This window comes from Urocitellus parryii, chromosome 11, assembly GCF_045843805.1.
Source record: "Urocitellus parryii isolate mUroPar1 chromosome 11, mUroPar1.hap1, whole genome shotgun sequence".
NCBI classification, from domain to species: Eukaryota; Metazoa; Chordata; class Mammalia; order Rodentia; family Sciuridae; genus Urocitellus; species Urocitellus parryii.
The window spans coordinates 56,139,642-56,159,397 of NC_135541.1; the positions used below are offsets into that span (position 1 = coordinate 56,139,642).

At 35.5% G+C, this 19,756-nt stretch overlaps 1 protein-coding gene across 3 annotated transcripts in view; it reads left to right on the forward strand.

The window, feature by feature from the left end:
• Lhx8 (LIM homeobox 8) overlaps nt 1-11,769 on the forward strand; it is a 30,399-nt gene extending 18,630 nt beyond the window's left edge. For all 3 annotated transcript variants that reach the window (XM_026409978.2, XM_026409970.2, XM_077791354.1), the window contains 3 exons: nt 1,467-1,562; nt 7,757-7,940; nt 11,693-11,769. In XM_026409978.2, the coding sequence (XP_026265763.1) occupies nt 1,467-1,562; nt 7,757-7,940; nt 11,693-11,769 (357 nt within the window). The remainder of the gene's footprint in view (nt 1-1,466; nt 1,563-7,756; nt 7,941-11,692) is intronic.
• Nucleotides 11,770-19,756: the final 7,987 nt, after the last annotated feature.

Below are 19,756 nucleotides of genomic sequence, written 5' to 3' on the forward strand. Positions count from 1 at the left end.
GACAGGAAAGGAGTTAACTTGGCTGTAGCCCATGAGGTTATGAAGAGTAAGTCACTGCCCTTGTCCTCAAAGAGCTCACTTTCTGCTATGGACAGTGAACTTGCAGATGAATTATTTAGCTACCCTGTGACAAGTGCAGATGCAGATGATAGTATTACACAAGGACAATAGTGGAGAACACAGCTGATTGTGTTTGCCAGTTGGAAAGAGCATTGAGGCGAGCTGTGCTCTATGTGCTTAGGTATTTTGGGCACTCATGCCCCACACTGTAGACGTGCACTACATGTTGGATGCTTCCCTGACTGTTTGCAAGACATCTTTTATGTTTTATAATCCTCTCCTCAGCTGATTGACTTTTAATAATTAAATTCAAATATCTTACTTTATTCCCATAATGATTCCCTCTTCTGGAATAATCCAGAGTCCTTGGCTTGTGCTTATATTCTGATATTCCCTACTCGCCTCTCCTTTTCTCCCTTTACTTCTTATTTTAGGTCATTATTGGCATGCCTGTATCTTTCAGGAAAATGAAGACCAGGGAAAGTTTTCTTCATATCTCATAGCACTTGACACAGGGATTCCAATCCAAAGACTCCCATCAGAATCACCTGTGAATTGTTTCAATATAGAGATGTTTAGATCCTGATAAATTCTTTTTTTTTTTTAGAGAGGGGGGGGGAGAGGGAGGGAGGGAGAGGGAGAGGGAGGAGAGAATTTTAATATTTATTTTTTAGTTTTCGGAGGACACAACATCTTTGTTTGTATGTGGTGCTGAGGATCGAACCCTGGCCGCATTCATGCCAAGCGAGCGCGCTACCGCTTGAGCCACATCCCCAGCCCCTGATAAATTCTTATTCAATGGACTGATGATGTCTTTTTTTTTTAAAAGATCTCAAATAGTCTTTTGCATAAAGTGAATGATCCCCAAATGATGGCATCATTACAACCAAGCGGAATTCATCTTTTGAGCTGTTCACTATCTGCAGATGAATGAAAATTATATTACTATAATTATAGATATTATACTTGTTTATATTATAGATATTGTACTTGTTTAGTTCAGTAGAGGTGGCAGATAAATGTGATATGATTTTTATATTTTATTATGTTTTTGAATGCTGGGAAGTTTAACAGAATGAATAAAATAGTGAGAATTACATACTATTTATGCATTTCATTTATGGGTTCTAAAAATGGAAGTAAGAAAAGGTGAGTTTATTTCTAACAGCATAATTGAGAGACCAAATTTTCTGTTGAAGTGGGTTATTTTTTAAAGAGCTCAGCATAACTTTTGCATAGCAATTCACAAAATATGCCTTTTCACTTATACATACTTCCCATATTGATTTTCAAGTCGTAGAGTATAAGTATCACATTTTCTTGTGCATATCTTATCTTTTCTGTCATCAAAATTTAGATTGATCTAAATTTTTAACTATTTGCTACGTACATCTTTTATAAAACAGGTCATGCAAGCACAATTTGCTCAGGACAACAACCCAGATGCACAGACCCTCCAGAAACTGGCAGAGAGGACAGGCTTGAGCAGACGTGTGATACAGGTGATTATGTTAAAGGTCAATCAAGAGATACAAAAATTTCCAATTCCAGATCTTTGAGTGTGCATTGTTCTTTTGTGAAGAAATCTCATAATATTACCTTCCTGTTTTAGGTCTTTTCACACTCTAAATCAATTTTTTAAAACCTGATAAGTAGTCTACCTTGGGTCAGGCTGCCTTTTGCTAAATGACTCTTTGCATGTTTTCATTCAGTGCTCACAGCAGCCCCAAGATCCTCAGGCTAAGAAAGAGAACTGAAATTCCAAGCACAATCTGGTTCTGAATTCAGTGTTTTCTACTTTTTTTGACTGTGTGTGTGTGTGTGTGTGTGTGTGTGTGTGTGTATGTATGTATGTATGTAGATGTATGTATGTTAAGGGTATTAGTGGGCTTTGCTAAAAGATCCAGGAAGAGGGAGTTATGTAAATGAAGCTAGGGAGGGATGAATTAGAGCAAACTCATTAGAATGTAGAATTGAGGTTTAGAAATTATGGAAGATGAAATTGTTGTAGTTGCAGAGGCCTATGAATGCAGAGTTCTTTTTGGTCAGAAAAAGGCCATTATTTGTGACTTGAGGAAGAGCTTGTGACAGCATATGAGAAGAATCAGAATCTAGAGAAGACTAGTTAGAAGCAGACAACTTAGTTGGGATACCCAGCAAAGTAGTGATTTGGGGGGTGGGGCTGGGGGGATAGAGTGAGTTAGTGGGCCTAGGATTTGTTGGAGAAACATTTTATTAACTAGAATTTGCTCAAGAGATGTCAGGAGCTGGATGATAGGGATACCAGAAAAGGACTTGGGGACTGTAGTAGAGAAGCAGAGAGAATCAAAATATCAATAGGATTGGTACTCTTAACAGAAATAAAGTTAAAAAAAAAAACACCTGGTTGGTTGTTTGGAGGAAGATGAAGTCCCTTTTAGTTGTGCTAATCATTCAGTGATGGTGGCAGTTGGATATGAAGACAAGTATTTGAAAGGATGAACAGTACTAGAGCAAAGAGATCCTTTGGGTTAGATCCTTTAGAAGGAGATCATAGAGCATAAAAATGAGCTGGGAGGCACCTGCCTGTAATCCCAGCAGCTTGGGAGGCTGAGGCAGGAGACTCCCAAGTTCAAGGCCAGCCTCAGCAATTTAGCAAAGCCCTAAGAAAATTGGTGAGACCTCATCTCAAAAAATAAAAAGGGCTGGGGATGTGGTTCAGTGGTAAAGCACCCTTGGGTTAAATCCCCGGTACCAAAACAAAACAACAACAACAAAAACCGAAAAGGGTAGGCATTAGGGAGAAAACATGTCAGAGGTACTGCCGTTGGGACATAGTAATACTTAGAATCAAGGAAGGAGCCTGGTGGAGAAGCAGTGGGAAGCCTGGAGAAGAGTGGCTGCTTCAGGAAGGAGGCAACCAACTAACAGAATGGTATAAAAAGAATAGTGAAGTAGAAGGTAAATAATACTTGAGGTTCAAAAAATTTTAAGGAACTAAAGTAAAATGAAATTTATTTGGGGGTGGTGGATAAATACCTTCATTGTATTTGTATTTTATTAAGTTGGGAGGTTGATACACAGGTATATATTCTTTGAGAAGCTAAAAATGTTTCACATTAACAAACTGTCTATATAAAGAAACATACGGGAAAGACCTAAGAACACTGCAGCTTCTCTAAAGATTAATTCCCCAGTGGTTTTAGTTGACTGCAGTATGAGGCTGTCTTAGGAGGCAAGTCCCACATCCTTTGCACATTTCAGATGTTCAGAGTATTGTGTTTATTTTAGTATTGTGTTTGGCTTGTTAGCCAATCTGGAAAGAATGCTGCCTTTAAGAAAAGCTACCAAAGTAATAAAAAAAAAAATCTTAAAATTGCCATAATATTGAAGGCAATAAGGATAGTTAACTGGAGATGGTCAGGAAATAGGAAAGGAACAATTAATACAGAATAGGTATCTTTAAATGTGTATAAAGACTGGTCTGCAAAAGAATATTAAAAAAAAAACTGATGTTCACTCATAATGAACTTTTTCATGTGAAAGACTACAAATATGGTATGGCCATCACTAAAGATCATTTCATGTGCTTGGAAATGAAATTTCCTTTGAAGGCAGGTCAGACTCAAAGGTCCAGTGTTGCTTCTAATCTAAGACTTTGCACATTCATAGTAATGAAGGCTACAAGAAAGCCAGATTCATTGACTGTTAGGATTAGACTATTTTGGTCAGAAGCACAATAGAATGGAAAGCCTTCTTAGAGCATTTCTTATTATATTTGAAGGACTAAGGGTCCCAATCAGACATTTGTCTTGTAATTCTCAGGTATTTAACTCCCAGTATTATGTGTATGTTAACTTGATCTCAAACGCTAAAACTCACAGAATATAGTTTTGATTTTGGCTTTTTAAATGTAAAGATTGCATGTTGGATATTTTTCATAAGCTGACAAAGAGTACTAGCAAGCAAATGTATATATTATTTGTATATATACATATGTATATGTAATTTAAATATATAGTTCTTCAGTGTTTTTGAAGAATTAAGTACTGTGACCTCAAATAGTAATTATGTCTTTCCCCCAACCTCCTTCCTAATGTTGGGCAGAGCACTTGAGACACATTAAGGAAAAGAGTTTTGATTACTAGATCTCTGTTGTAATATGCAAACTAGGTCATCCAAAGATGAGGTGGAAGCAATGGTCTGACACATGGAGAGTCTCAACTTCACTAGCTTCAAGTCTGCTTAGTGGGACATTTGTAATAGCAGATTGTCATTGTGCTAAAGTCAGAGAATAAAGATGGATGGTTTTTAATACTTTTCATCCAGAGCCAATCATTATTCATATACCCTTTCAGATAAGTTAATTATGGGTTGTATATTTTACAGAAACAAGGTAAAACATTATTGGTGTTGTTTTCAATCAGTGTGACTAGGATTGCCCTTCCAAAAGCTGAGATGCACATAATTTTTATTGCTGAATATATTGAGCATTGGATAATTTATTTTGTGTCTAGTTTTTCATTATCTTAAAATGTTGCCATTTTTAAGCAGGGAGCCAGTGGTGCAAGCCAGTAATCCCAATGAGTCAGGAGGATCTCAAGTTCAAAGCCTGCCTCAGCAATTTAGCAAGTTCTAAAGCAACTCAGACCCTGTCTCTAAATAAAATATGAAAAGGCTGGATATGTGGCTCAGTGGTTAAGCACCACTGGGTTCAATCTCCCCACCCGCAAAAAATGTTGCCATAAGCAACACTATATTTTGTTTGTATGTTCAACAGTTTCTTTAGGATAAATTTCTAGAAGTGAGATTGTTGAACAAAAAGATAGGAAGTGAGATCGCTGAATAAAAAGAACATTTTTAGAGTCTTTATGCAAAAATTGCTTTCTAGAAAGTTCATACCATTTTTCTTTTCCAGCCAGTACCTATATACAGGAGTTTTCACAGGAGTAAGATTATTAAATATATTTGATATATATTTTTTATATTTTTATATCAATGGAGGGCTGGGGATACAGCACAGTTGGTAGAGGGCTTGCCTTGCATGCACAAGGCCCACAAGATTGTGTTCAATCCTCAGCACCTCAAAAAAGTAAAAATAAAAATAAAAAATAAAACAATAAATGGAATTGAACATGTTTGCTTATTTCATAATTTAAAATTATTTATTTTCAATCTATATTTCTGTGAGTTATTTCTTCTGTCTTCATCTTACTAATTTTTATTAATCCTGTTTATTGTGTTAAACTTTCATGGTCCATCATTTTCCTTTTCATTAATTTTTTTCCTACATAGAACTTTATGTTTTTATGTATTTAAATTTCTTAATCTTTTGATAGAGAAGCATAGCACAAAGGCCAAAATTATCTGAAAAGTATGTTATCAATATTGGCTTTTGTTTTCTTAAAAATTCATGGTTTCAATGATTTGTACCTAAACTTTATCTGGATTAGTTTCATCTGAGGTAAAGATTTATCTGTATTTTTCTTTTGAATTGTTAACCAGTTTTCCCTAAATTAGTAAGCCATGCTTTCACAATAATACTAAATATCATCTTTCTCATATACTGAATTGTTGTATTTGTCTTTTAGTCTGGGCATTCTAAAGGATTCATTTTAATGTTAGTTTTTTCTTTTGCATGATGTCTCCATGACCTGTTTTCACCTTATGTAGTTTATGATTTAGAACTCCAAAATTGTAAATTGTGTTGTTCAGAGAAATTTTTAACTCTTGTTAGCAATTTGCAAAGCAGGAGGAAATTGCAAGTAGGTGAGGAGTCCAAAGGACTTATATTTGAATCCTGAAAGTGAATAGCACTTTTTTTTTTGTTTGAATTAATGTTAGGGTAACTATTCTTCCATTTTTCACACATTCTTCCAAATTTCCAATTTATGTCCAAAGTCTGACAATATTTTTTGTTTCAATGAAAAGATAATAATTTTGTTGTTGTTGTTGTTTGTTATATAATCCATACAATTTACTAGAGACAAAAAGATATTTTGAAGAAATTCCAGGAAGCACAGTGCAAGTTCATGAGGTTGTATGTAGTTCTCTGGAGTGTGTGACTTCTGGAAAAGGCAGGTGGCATCACTTCTCTCCACCCACTTGCCAGGAGGACAGATGTCTTTGGGTGAGACTGGTGACTGCAGTGACATCATCTGACTGTTTGCCTGTGGGCTGACTGGAGAATTTGAGTAGGGTCTCTCTACAGGTATCTCAGGGTCTATAACTCAGAGAGTGCTGGGGATGGCTTCAATTCTCACTCCTTTTCCTTGGTGCATGCCAGAGACTTGTCCCGGAAACCTTCCTTGGGTGCTGCCTTTTAGCCACCTGCTCAGAGCTGCTTATATCATTACATTGTTAACTTTCACTCTTTTAGTTTTAATCTCTTGAGTTTATACTTCACCAGCCTTCTATTTTTGATTGCCAGTGGAAGGGTATGTCTTTGAAATCAGGCCAACTTGTTCTTATAAATTCTTTGTAGCCCTGATTCCCTTCTTCCTTCAAGTTTCTACCAGCCAACCCTGAACAGACCAGAGATCTTGGCCATTTCTTCCCTGTCCCCCAAAGTTTCCCATCATAATTCTCTTGACATTTTGATCCCTTCCCTTATTTTTCTTCTTATGACAGAATTTTTTGGAATGATGGCAATTTACATATATATGTATATATTATATACACATGTATATGTACATGTATGTCTATGTGTATATGTATATATGTATATATATATATATATGTGTGTGTATATGGATATATGTATGTATATTTATTTTGCAGTAGCTAGGGATGGAACCCAAGGTTTCACATAGGCTAGGCAAGTGCTCTACACTGAGCTACATCCCCAACTCTGATATAATAATATTTTAATAGAGCAAAATTCTGTGGTCAAGATTTATTTCATGGCGAGGACTCCAAACAGGCTGATTAATTACTAGTAGCATTATGGATGGTCTAGCCTCCCTTACCCAGACCTGAATGTAAGACCTTGCTTCCCCTGAATTCGCTTCATTTCTGTGGATAGAATGGAAAACAGAGTAGATAGTGCTTTACGTTTTGTGAACGCTTTAATCAGTGGATGTGTTTGTATTTAGTTCTATTTAAATATTACTAGCTTTTTCTTATTATACACCTGTCCTTAACACGCTTCCTAGGAAATAGTCTATGTATTCACTAAGAGAAATTGAACTCAGCAGGTTAAAATGTTAACTGGAATAACTGAATCAAGAGGCTTATAGAAAGCTTTAAGTTCTCTGTAGGGATTTTGATCATTTGAACAAGGGTTAGAAATAAGTCCAGCAGGTGTCTAAGAATACATTTAGTAGCATTTTTTTAAGTTCTTTTTAAAAAGACTTTTCCTTTTCTTTTACCTCCAAATGCCAGTAGTTAAACCATGGACACTTTTCTGGACCTTTTCATCCCTTTTTCTACACATTTTCCTTCTTCTCAATGTCATTTTGTCTTTTTTTTTTTTTTTATATTGGTTTAGTACAGAATCGGCTTTTAAAGTAAATCACCAGAGAGCTCTTATCTGAGGGGGAAAATATAACTGTGGTTATCTGGGTTAAAAAGTGTATTTTCTGTCTTCAGAACTTTTTTAAAAGGTAGAGTGATGTTGAATTCATTTTTAAACTGGGTTGGTAATTCACTCAGGGTGACCTACCTGACATGTGACCTTCCAACCTTGACCTACTAACCTTGCTCTTCTCCCCTTAAGGTGTGGTTTCAGAATTGTAGAGCACGCCACAAGAAGCACGTGAGTCCCAATCACTCTTCATCAGCCCCAGTCACTGCAGTCCCGCCCTCCAGGCTGTCTCCACCCATGTTAGAAGAAATGGCGTATTCTGCCTACGTGCCCCAAGATGGGACGATGCTAACTGCGCTGCATAGTTACATGGATGGTAGGTATCCCAACATCTAACAGGTTTCTTCCAAGCAATCACTAACTGTTAACTTCTAATATTAGATTATTGATACGACATATTTGGAAATATTACCTCAGTAGTAGCTGAAAAATATTATAAGGGGTACAGTAGACAGCACAATTGTCCCCCAATTTTTATTTCTGTTATTCCATCTTTAGGAGACAAATTTGACACTCACTTTAGCTAAAAGTGCAAATATTGATAATGACTCTTACTGCTTGATTTTTACTGTTTTTTTTTTTTTGTTGTTGTTGTTGTTTGTTTTTATCTGGTAAATATTTAAATAATTTATTTTCCTACCATCAAAGACGGTATTCACACTTAGATCTTTAGATTGGGGTTTAAGTTTTGTTAAACTTTTTATTGAGGCAAATCTTACCTATAGAGAAAAGTACATGCCTAAGTTTTCAGCTAAATGTATTAAAACAGTGAATCTGCCCCATAAATACTACCCAAGTGAAGTAGGAGAACATAATTAGCACCCCAGAAGCCTCCCTCATGTCTCCTCCTAATTATTATTCTTTTCTTCCAAGTAACATAGCTCTGACTTCTAAAGCCTTGCCTTAGTTAGTCTTTTTTTGAGCTTTACATAAATTGAACCATACAGAATGTATTCTTATGTGTCTCACTCTTCAGTTACCTTGTGAGATTCATCTGTGTTGTTGCAAGAGTCAGTGATTTGTTTATCTTATTGTTATAAAGAATTCTACTGTGGGAATCTTAGCACAGTTTATCTGTTTTATGGTTGATAGACATTTGTGTATCCTCTAGTGTGGGTACTTATGAACATGCTGCTATGGATTTTACTGTACATGCCTTTTGGTGCACATTAATTCTATTTGATATATACCTGGGAGTGGGACAAAGGGTCTTAGGCTATGCAGGTGCTCACCTATAGTCAGTTCTTCCACTTTTCTATAGTGGTGGAACCAGTTTGAACTCTGAGCAGCCATACAGAAGAGTTCCCCTATAATACTTAGAATGCTATCTATAACTTTCTAATTCTAGCAAATTTGGTGGTGTAGTGCTCATTATTTTAATTTACTTTTCCCTCATGACTTATGAGAGCAAGTATATTTTCTCTTGGGTATCTGTATCTCCTCTTGTGAAAAGCTCACACATGCCTATTGATTTGTTTTTTATAAATTGATTTTATTCCCTGGTATAATCTGCATACAATGCTTTGTGATAAATATGTGTTGAAAGTATTTTCTCCTCAGTGGTTTGCCTTTTCCTCTCTCTCTTTTTTTTTTTTTTTGTTGAGTACAAGTTCCTAATTTTAATGTAGTTCATTTCATCTGTGTTTTCCTTTATGGACAGTGCTTTTTGGATGACTTAAGAAATTATTCCAATTCAAAGATAATGAAGATATTCATCCTATCATCTAGAAACTTTATCATATCTTTGACATTTAGATTTACCTTGACATTCATTTATACTTAGAAATAATTTTTGCATGTGGTGTCAAATAGGAAGTGAAGCTTTTTTGTTATATTGATGAAATTTCCCCCTCCTTTTCAGAGCCATTTTGTCTTCAATCATATGTTCATAACTTTTATGTATCAATTTCTGTACACACTATTCTGTTTCATTATTCGATTTTGCTTTGTATTAATACCTAGTCACATTAATTATGCTAGGTCTGTAATTCTTATTATCAGATAATACAAGTCTTTCTTTGTTGTTTTTCAAATTTGTTTTGCCTGTTCTTGACCCTTTGTGTTTTCATAAATTTCACCAGCTTGTCCATTTCCATCTTGCAAAGAGAAAACAAGATTTTGAAACAATAATCCAGTAAATATATAGATCAATTTTAGGAAAACTACTATCTTAATAATGTTAATTTCATATCATGAACTTTAATATGTCTGCATATTTAATTCACATTTTAAAATTATTTCTTATATTTCAGAGCTTTTTAATAATCTTGTATACATTCTATTACATTTATTTCTCAACATTTCCTATGAAGCAGTTGTAGGAGATATTTCCTGTGTATGTAGAAATCTAGGTTATCAGTTATTTCCTTACACTGTACTTTGAAGATATGACTACGTTCTTTTCTGGTTTCCATTTTGACTGTTTCGCCTATGGATAGCCAATTGACCTGACATCATTTATTGTTGGGCAGCTCTTATCCTTATCTTGCTCCTTTGCAAGTAAATGGCTTTTCCCCCCAGATTTTCTCTTCATGTTTGGTTTTTAAAATTTTTGTTTTGTGCCCGAGTATGCTTCTTGAATATGTAGTTTGATGTTTTTCATTATGAGACACTCTCAGCTTCTTTCTCTTAAAAAATTGTTTTCTGCCCATGGGGAAAAAAATCAAATTTTGCAATCTTTTTACTCCCCATGCTTTAATCTAGATATTTTCTTCTGACCTATCTTAAAGTTCAGTAATTCTTTCTGTATCTAAGAACCCATAAAACTCATCCATTGGCTTCTTAATTTCAGTTGTAGTGTTTTTCATTTTGAGAATTTCCATTTCTATGCAGATGCCTCTTTTTTCACTATCTTCCTTATTTAAATTATTGTTATATTAATTACAATTATGCTAAAGTTCATGTCTGAAAACTCCAGTATCTGGGTCTTTTGTAGGTCAGTCCTGTTTTTGTTGTTTCCTGTTTTCGGTCAAGTCATGTTTTCTTATTTGCCTTGTTATCTTTTCATTGTGTTTCAGATGTTGGGTCTGAAAAAAACTAAAAAAAAAAAAAAAAAAATTGAGGCTCTAGATGATATCTTTCACCAGAGAGGATGAGTTTTACCTTGGCACAGTGTTGAGGTAGGGGGAGGTAAACTTAGCCCAATCAGTCTTCATGAGGCTAGTATATTTGTTTCACTGCTTCTTGAATTTAGCACTTTGGGATTCCAAATAAAAGCCTAAGTTTTTTTTTTGTTTGTTGTTTTCAACAACTTTTTTCTCATTAGTGGGTCCTAATCTTTTATTTTTGTATCCTATCATTCAGCCAAAATCTAACTTCTAAATGTTACTTTTATTTTAAAATTGTCCCTTAGCCTCATATTCTCTCCTTCCTCTCTGGTACTTGACTTTGCAATTTCTCACTACTTTGGTATCTTTCAGATGCTTTCCAACAGATTTTTAAAAATATCGTCCAGCATTTCTAATTGTTCTCAGAGGGAGGTTAGGTTTGAAGAAACACAGCCCTTGCTGAAAGTAGGACTTCATTTTAAGTTTTGATTAAATAAAAAAAAAATCCAAAGCTATACCATTGTTGCCATTTGTTTACACTAGCATTAACTTTGTGTGTGTTCATATGAAAGACTGTGGTACTGCCTGAGTCAAATGTGTTTTGGTGTATGTTTGGGGAGGTGGTACTAAGGGAACCTGGGAGGACATCCTGTATAGACTCCTGCATGTTAAAACCAGCAACATCTCTGCAGAACAAGCTGTGTGTTTTTCTAGCTACAGTGTAAAGTGCAGTGAATGGGGTATGGATGGAGTACATTAAAGTGGCCAAAGCTTGTGGCCCCAATAAATATTTTGAGGGGTAAAATGGATTCTTGTTCAATACAGTACCACTATGATGAATAAGTTACTGTTCCTGCTGGGGTCTGTGGAATGAGTATAGCTTGGTGCCCTCAGCTGTAATGCATGAAGAAAATACATTGCTTTGAATTGTTTTTGTTTGTTTTTAAATCAGTTTTATTCACTCTTAAAAAAAAAAAAAAACCACCTGATCCTCAAATTTCTTTCTATTTCTATTTTGTAGCTCATTCACCAACAACTCTTGGACTCCAGCCTTTGTTACCCCATTCAATGACACAACTGCCAATAAGTCATACCTAATTTCTTTTTTCAGGGATAGAAATGATTAAGGATATAACTTGTCATTTATTATGTATAAAATATCATTGAAAAGATATTAATGTTAATTTTTTTATTTAACACCAAAAGCATTTCCAACATCACTTTGCTGCCCAGGTATGTATCTATAGTTGGCCTGCAAGACACTTTTATTCTTCATTTTTTTTTTTTTTGGTAAAACTTATGTTTACAAGAAGAAAACAAAACAAAACATGTTTTTTTGTATTGTCTGGAAATAGTTCACTCTAGTGTGTATCTGTTAATTTATTTGTCATCAAAAGAGCACTTTGCCTAAAAGAAAGGACTGACAAATGTGCAAAATGTTTACAATCTTTTGTGAAATTGTAGTTTATCATTAGTTTGTATCTGTAAGTTATTGTTATAAATATTACCTGTATTTTTTTGTTATATACAACTTTATACTTTGAAGCTTGTATCTGTGAATTTGCAACTGAAATTATTTTGCCAGTGTTTTCTGAATGAAGGGAGTAAAGCTTCTGTTGCAGCATGCCAGGCAAACACACTCTGGTGTTTGTGGTTGATGAATTATGGCTGTAAATAACACTATAGTTTAATAAGCCCGCCATTCTAAGTTTATTAAACATTTTCCATTCTTGTGAAACTTTCAACCAATTTGTCCTTTTTTGTGTGTGTTTTCAGCAATAAGTTGTTTTTAATGTCTTTAAAATCTACTCTTAACTTAAAAAAGTCATTTTGTTTTGAGCTGTGTTGTAAGTGCGTTCTAATAGGAAACTCATTTGTAGATGATTGTACTCATTCAACAAAAGAACACATGAAAACATCTAATTTGGCAAATAGTCTCTTTTAAACTAGGTAATAAACTTAATATGAAGAAAAAAACATTTTTCAAAATGACCTACAGGGTATTCCCAATCCCGAAATGAAATAGAGGCTTTAAGAATCTATTTCCCTGGGGACAAAAAAGTAAAACTGGAAGTATTTGGAGTTCCTAAACAAGAAGTCTTCTCTTTTTCTCCCTAGTGAATACTATCTGGGATTGTGGTTCTTAGAGCTCAAATTTAAACCCTAGTATTCTATTCTCCATGGTACTGGATCTTTTCTCTGAATTATAGATGTGAGTAATGCTGCTCTCACTAATTTTTATATTTAAATAACCTAATCAGTATTCACTCCTTGTTGGGACAAAAGGTAACGAGAAAATTTTGAGAATCTTAAGTTTAAGTCTTTGTTTAACTTGGCAGATTCACATCTGGCTGAGGACTGGAAGTAATATTGGAGTATTTGTAATTCCATCCTAGTAATCATAAATGCAACCAGAAAGCAGTCATGTGGACATACCTAACAATCTGCCTCAAACCAGAAGCAATAAACTTAAGTTTCATTATGGGAAAAGGAAGAAAAGAACTTTCTAGGTTTTTGTTGTGTTGTTTTGGTTTTTTCTTTTTTTTTGCTTGCTTGTTTTGCTTTTTTTTTTTAAAACTTGTAACTCCAGTTGGAATTCTTTTTGACCAAAAACAAAAGAACATAGCCAAAGTCGCTCTATCTGATCTTGTGAGATTGATGCTAATCTTCCTGGGTTCTTGTCTACCTGTCCCAGACATGAAGTGGTGACATCAGCTTAACTTTTCCAGGATGTCAAGGAAAGCACCTGTAGTCTAGCCAAACTCAGCATGATTAGCAGCTTTATAGCATTTCTCAGCTGAATATAATCGGCATCCTTTAGCTTGGGAGATGTCTGATTGTGAGTATTCTTTTTTTCTAACTTTTTCCTGTGCTCACTTACCCACTGAATCTGTACAACATTTTTTCATGTAACAAACCACATTGTCACACTCTTTTAGTTTCAGAGATGAACTTCAAAGTTGAAGGTTCAAAGATAAGAAATTTGTGATTTATATATCCTGCTTATTAAAGTGTTAATAATGACAAGAGATAGATAATAGAGTACTAAGAAAGGGACACTTAACAGCAGTATATGGCCATTCTTTTGCTTCTATGGTGGAAGTCAAAGGTGCTAATTTTAAAATATTAGGAAACATTAAGTTTTTCCATGTTAGTAATATTCAACATAAGCATGTAGGTATTTATTTGCTTGAAATTGGTCAAACAGCTTTTGTTTTTATTGTTAAGAGTAGAAAGACCTGGGTAAAAAGTAGTTCTCTCTTAGGTATTAAGAGATTCATACACTGAAGAAGGTAGAATAACATTTTTGCAATGCAAACTAAGAATTCTATTCAATATCAATAGCAGTCAATACTCCTTAAGTGATTCTTGTTAGAATGAGGTAGCACTAACAGCAGTAATTTTACATTTTATAAATGTCATTCTTAAAATTCCATATACTTCCATACTTATAAATAAGCACATCTGTTTTGCATATCCTCTAAGAAAACATTGTTAGATAGAATCATAGTTCAGACTTTAAAAAGTATTTTAGGCATTTGAAAGCTGATAGCTGTAATATTTCTTGGTATATTATGTATATAATTACTGTAGTAGAATTATGAGATTACATGGGATCTTAGGACATTTTTTATGGCATGGAGGACTTTACCAGTTAGTAAAGAAATGCTTCTGTTTTATTATAACAAGTCATTTATGTTGCAATACACTGAGTACCAAAATATTTTAGCACAAGAAAAATTCTTAGTTGTGCCAAACACAGGAGGTGAAAAAACTGAGATTAGCATATTTGATGTTTGCTCTTCTGAAATACAACTAGATTTTTAGAGAGAGAAATGGATCTGAGTAAAAAACAGTTTAGGTACACTGATTAATGTCTATTAAACATCTACTAATATTCAATCATGTAATATTATTTTATAGCCTGTTTTCCCCTTTTATAATAATATCTTTTCAAGTCATATATTCATCTGTAATAATTGATATATAGTATTATGGTCTAAATGTATTCCACCTCTAGATTAATGTGTTGTAACAATCTGTAATGCAGTGGTTTTTAGAGGTTAGAATTTTGGAAGGTGACTAGGTAATGAGGACAGAACCCCTATAAATGGAATTAGTTCCCTTAAAAAAAAAGACACATGGGAGCTCGTTTGCTTCTTTGTTTTTCCACCTTGTGAGAATGCATAGCAGTTGCCATCTATGAGGAGTGTGCCCTGAACAGATGCTGAATCTGCTGGCGCCTTGATCATTAGGTTGCAATACACTTAGTACCTTGAACTAGACTTAGAACTATGAGCAGTAAGTATCTATTTTTTATAAATTACCAAGTCCAAGGTATTTTATTATAACAACCCAAATGGACTAAGATAGATAATATTGCTTTGGATGAGATGATGCATTAAATATGCAGGTGCTTTCTAATTTTTCATTATCAGTATTGTCTCACCATGTGAGTACTTTCAGTATGCCCAGATGCCTCCACTGTATTTTATTAAATAGACACAGCAACCTCATAGAACAGGTTGTTGTTATCACTCGCATTTTACAAATGTGGAAATTGAAAAGTATGTCCAGTAACAAAGCCAGGACGTGCATCCAGAAATTCAGTGACTGTAGATACTACATTCTTGATTCTATGCTTTACTCTCTATTTTAAAAAATATTGTGATGGGCATTTTCATAACTACCTTTTTATAAATAAAAGAATATTCACTTTAAAAATTTTTCACTAATATGAATTCTAAGAAGTGGAATGGATGTGAGTGCATGTTTTAAGTCTCTTGAAATGCATTCATTTCCCCTATATAATGTTGGACTGTTACACCTCTACCAGCAGTGTTTGAGGTTTTAACTGAACCCTTGTTTATCCTGTCTGCCAGTGAAATTATTAATATTTTAATTATTCTTTCCATTTTTACAGTAAAAAGATATTTTAAAACTTTATTATTGATATAAGGATTTAATTTGCATTGTAAAAGGGATAAAATTAAGCCCAACAGTCACCTTCCGTGATTTTTTTTTCCCTTTTAGTTACTTTGTATATAAGGTTAAAACAAACATTCTTTAAAATTTGCTCATTCAGTTGATATCAGTTTACTTTATACCTAGCACTCTTTTATTCTTTCATATTCTATTATCTTTGTTAACAATTATAGTGGTACCTTTATTACATGGTCCTTTGCATTTTTTCAAACGCTTTTCTATATATCACTATGTATCCAACAGATGAGGAAACTGAAATTTAGAAAACATTGATTTACATAATTAGCCTTTGGGTTTTTAAAATTTTTTAATATACATTTTTAATTGTAAGTGGACACAGTACCTTTATTTTTAGGTGGTGCTAAGGATCGAACCCAGTGCCTCACACGTGCTAGGAGAGTGTTCTACTACGGAGCCACAACCCCAGCCCCCAATTGTTTTAAATATATATTTTTTAGTTGTTGATGGACCTTTAATTAATTAATTAGCTTTTTTATATGCAGTGCTGAGAACTGAACTCATGCTAGATGAGCACTCTACCACTGAGTTACAACCCCAGCCCAGCCTTTGGGTTTTAATATGCAAACACCAGATTACTTTTATAGATATCTAGAGATCTTAGGAGAATGAATTTATAAACCCTTCTACTGTATTGAGTTTTGTGACAAATGGCAAGGATGATAGACTTTCTTCAGCTCAGAGGATGTGGAAAGCACTGCAGGAAACGCCCTTCTCCCTTTCTCATTTTGTCATCACGTATAGTACTTAGCCTTCAAGTTCAAATTCTTTTTCAAAATGTGGTTAAGAGTGGAGTTGAGGGGTAGACCGTGCATTTATTTATGTGTGAGTTTGAGGGGTTGGGGGGTAACAAAGAAGGAGGTTAAGAAATAGGAGAAGGGTAATTGAGTCTGGGAGGGTAGAAACAAAATATCTCCTTGCTTTCCATTGTGTTCTACAATATTTGCTACAAAATATTTGCTATAAAAAAATAGGCCCCAGGTAAGTGCTCAGTCTATTGAATGAGAGTTGTAGGAAAACAATCAGAATAATATTTCATGCTTAAGCCCACTAGGGTAATTTCAAATTTCATGAGAGCTCTTGCCAAATGCTTAAAATGTTCTTTTTCCTTGCCTTCAGCACATACCTTACATACCTGTGGCAGTCCATATACTTTTAATGCTATTTAGCATTGGATGTGAAACACCTAGGCTTATATTTTCCATATTCTCTGACAGGGGTTAACTGTACAATAAGGACATTTAGCCTTTTTTGATGCCATTTTCCTCAATAGCTAAAGGATGAGTTGAACATGGGATGGGGAATGGAAAAGGCATTGTAAAAACATGAGCAATTAATTTGGGAGGGTGGGCTAGTGCCAGGAAAAAAAGGCAAACTGAGGCTAAGCTGCTGAAGTACCAGAAAATTTGCAAGCACCACCCTACCCTAGGGAACTTCATGATCACACTGTTTTATCCATTTATTTTAGTAAAGTCAGAGATGGAAGGAACATCTAGGCTCTCAAGGGGAGTTCCCTTGTTCTAGCTGCAGTTCAAATGGAAAACATGAATTACTTTGTGCAAACTCCTTTCTTGATCTTAAAGAGTCAGTGGAGGTGTCACCTGTGATTTAGGTATAAAAAATTATGAATTTAGCTTGCAGAGGTAATTAGAATGTTTGCAATTTATTTAAAACAGAAAGGATGCAATATTTGAAAATGGAAACCATTGTTACAAATTCAGTTTCAAAATATTTACTTCCAGGAACCAGGGTGAAGTCTCCAGAGAACTACTACTAGTTATTAGCTCATTTCTTTTATATGCACTGTGATGAGTCTGCTATTTGCCACTATGGTTTTGAACCACAAATTTCATCTTTGGTTGAAAATCCTCCAAGCGAGACCATGTGCAATTCTCCTAGTCATCACTTATCTTTCAGAAAACAGTCTGGTGAATGGTAAAACTATGTCTCTGGAGTCTTGGTGGGCAAGGATTTAGCTTCATAGTTTTCAGCAGAGCCTGGCACTTGCAGGAGACCAGTCATAGAAACAATGAAAGAAATCAGGAAAACTGCACAAGACATGAATGCAAACCTATGATGGGCTGCCACTCCTGTTAGGATAGAAGGAGACAGTGGTAGAACTAAGCTGTGGCAGCTACAGTGTGTGAGGAGTTCATAGCTCCAGCAGCCCACTGAACTCATGTAGGTAGAGGACAAGATTTAAGGGACCAAGGAGGGCAGAGGAGAGGTGGCGCTAAGCAGTGCCTTCTCTGGGAAGCATTCCCTGATTCTTCTGCCCCCACACCCCACCCCAGTATGGATTCATTGCCACCTTTGAATTCCCAACATTTTCTCAAATGATCTCTCTACACAATGTATTTTATTATAATTTTCCTCAAGTTAGTCTCAAGACTAGACTTTGAGATATATCAGAATAGGGACTGTTCACATGAGGGTCTCTGGAACCTAGTGCAGATTGCTGATGGAGCTGCATCTCTTCCACTGTGAACTCTCCATGCCATCTTGATAGCAGGCTCCAAAGGTCAGCCTTTCTCATGTGGGCTCCTCAGCCCCACAGAAAGTCTCCGCCTTGGTTTGAGACCTGTTTCTTGTTCTCTTCAACTAAGCAAAACAGACAGTTGGGCCATTATCGAGTAATTCAGGCAAGAGAAGCAGCCAAAGCACATGTTTTTATCTGAGTTACCCAAATTGGCCGACTCCCCAGCCTGCAGTTACTGGGTAATTGCTCAATCTTCCACTTGGCTTTTGCTGTGTAAATGTGGCCACAGAGTCTTTTCATTTCTTCTGAGTGGCTCCTCCCTTCTTCTATCTAGTGCAGCTAACAACATAAGATTTACCTTTCGGCCATGTCCACTGGAACTGTTCTGGGCCTTCAAGTCACATGCTCTGTTAGTCTTCAGAAGGTACTGACGTGTTTGGGAAAGAGCTTGGTCATTGTCCTGTGTGTTCTGGATAACCTTGGCCAACTCTTTGGAGAGAAACAGCCATAGTCCTATAGGATGCACACACATAACTCAGTCATAAATTCAGCAAAATGGGGACATTTTTTCTATTTGGGCCTCAGATACAGAAAAGCAGAAATACCTTTTCCAGTGATCTGTGACCCTGGAACACGGCAGTCAATGGAAAGATCACAGAGTTTGGTTTTCAGGTAGTTAAGGGATTTATCTAAATTCTGTCTAGCCTCTTGATACCTATGTGATCTGGAACACATCATTTACCAATTTATCACATTCTGTTTATTTACTCTTGAAATGTGGCTACAAGCCACCCACCCACTTTTCCACATCTTACTCCCTAGTACAAGTCACCATCTTTAGTTGGGACTGCTGAAATGGCTGCATAAACTGTAGTGATCACCTATAGTCCCAGCTGTTTGGGAGTCTCAAGGTGGGAAGATTACTTGAGTCCTGGAGTTCAAAGTCAGCCTAGGGCAACATAGTGAGACCCCAGTTCAAGCAAAACATAACCCCAGAGATTAAAAATAACAACACAGCAATTTTTCTTCCTGTCTGTCCTAAAATGCATTTCACACATCGATTAGAGCTACTCTGCTTAAAACCCAGTTGGCTCTTTGTATTCAGAAGAAAATACGACATTCTCCCTGCCTTTGAAGGGCATTTGTTTTGGGTGACTGCCATATTACTGACCCCATTACTCTCTAGTTTCCTCTCACACTCCCCGGCCTCGCTCCATGTTGGCCTTTAGAACAGCAGTGATCGAGCGGGATAAAATAGGGTTCACCTGTTGTTTTCTGGCTGTGTGACCTTGTTGCTTTATTTCAGTCTGTTTTCTATAAATGAGCACACCAATACCCATCATGCAGGGTTATTCTGAAAATTAAATGCAATCTAAAACATAACAGCAAGTAGCACAATGTCTGGCATACTGTCAACCCTGTACCCAGAAGTGGGGGCTGTAGAGGTGATGGATGGGGTGGAAGGCTGTGAAGTGGGAAAACTGCATTAGAGTTTTCTCTAAAAAAGAATAACCCTCTCCTCTGCAACCAGATTTTTCAATTTCAAACCCCAATTTCTGCTGAAATTCAGCCTGAGCCTTTTCATTTGATGTTCTTAGAAAT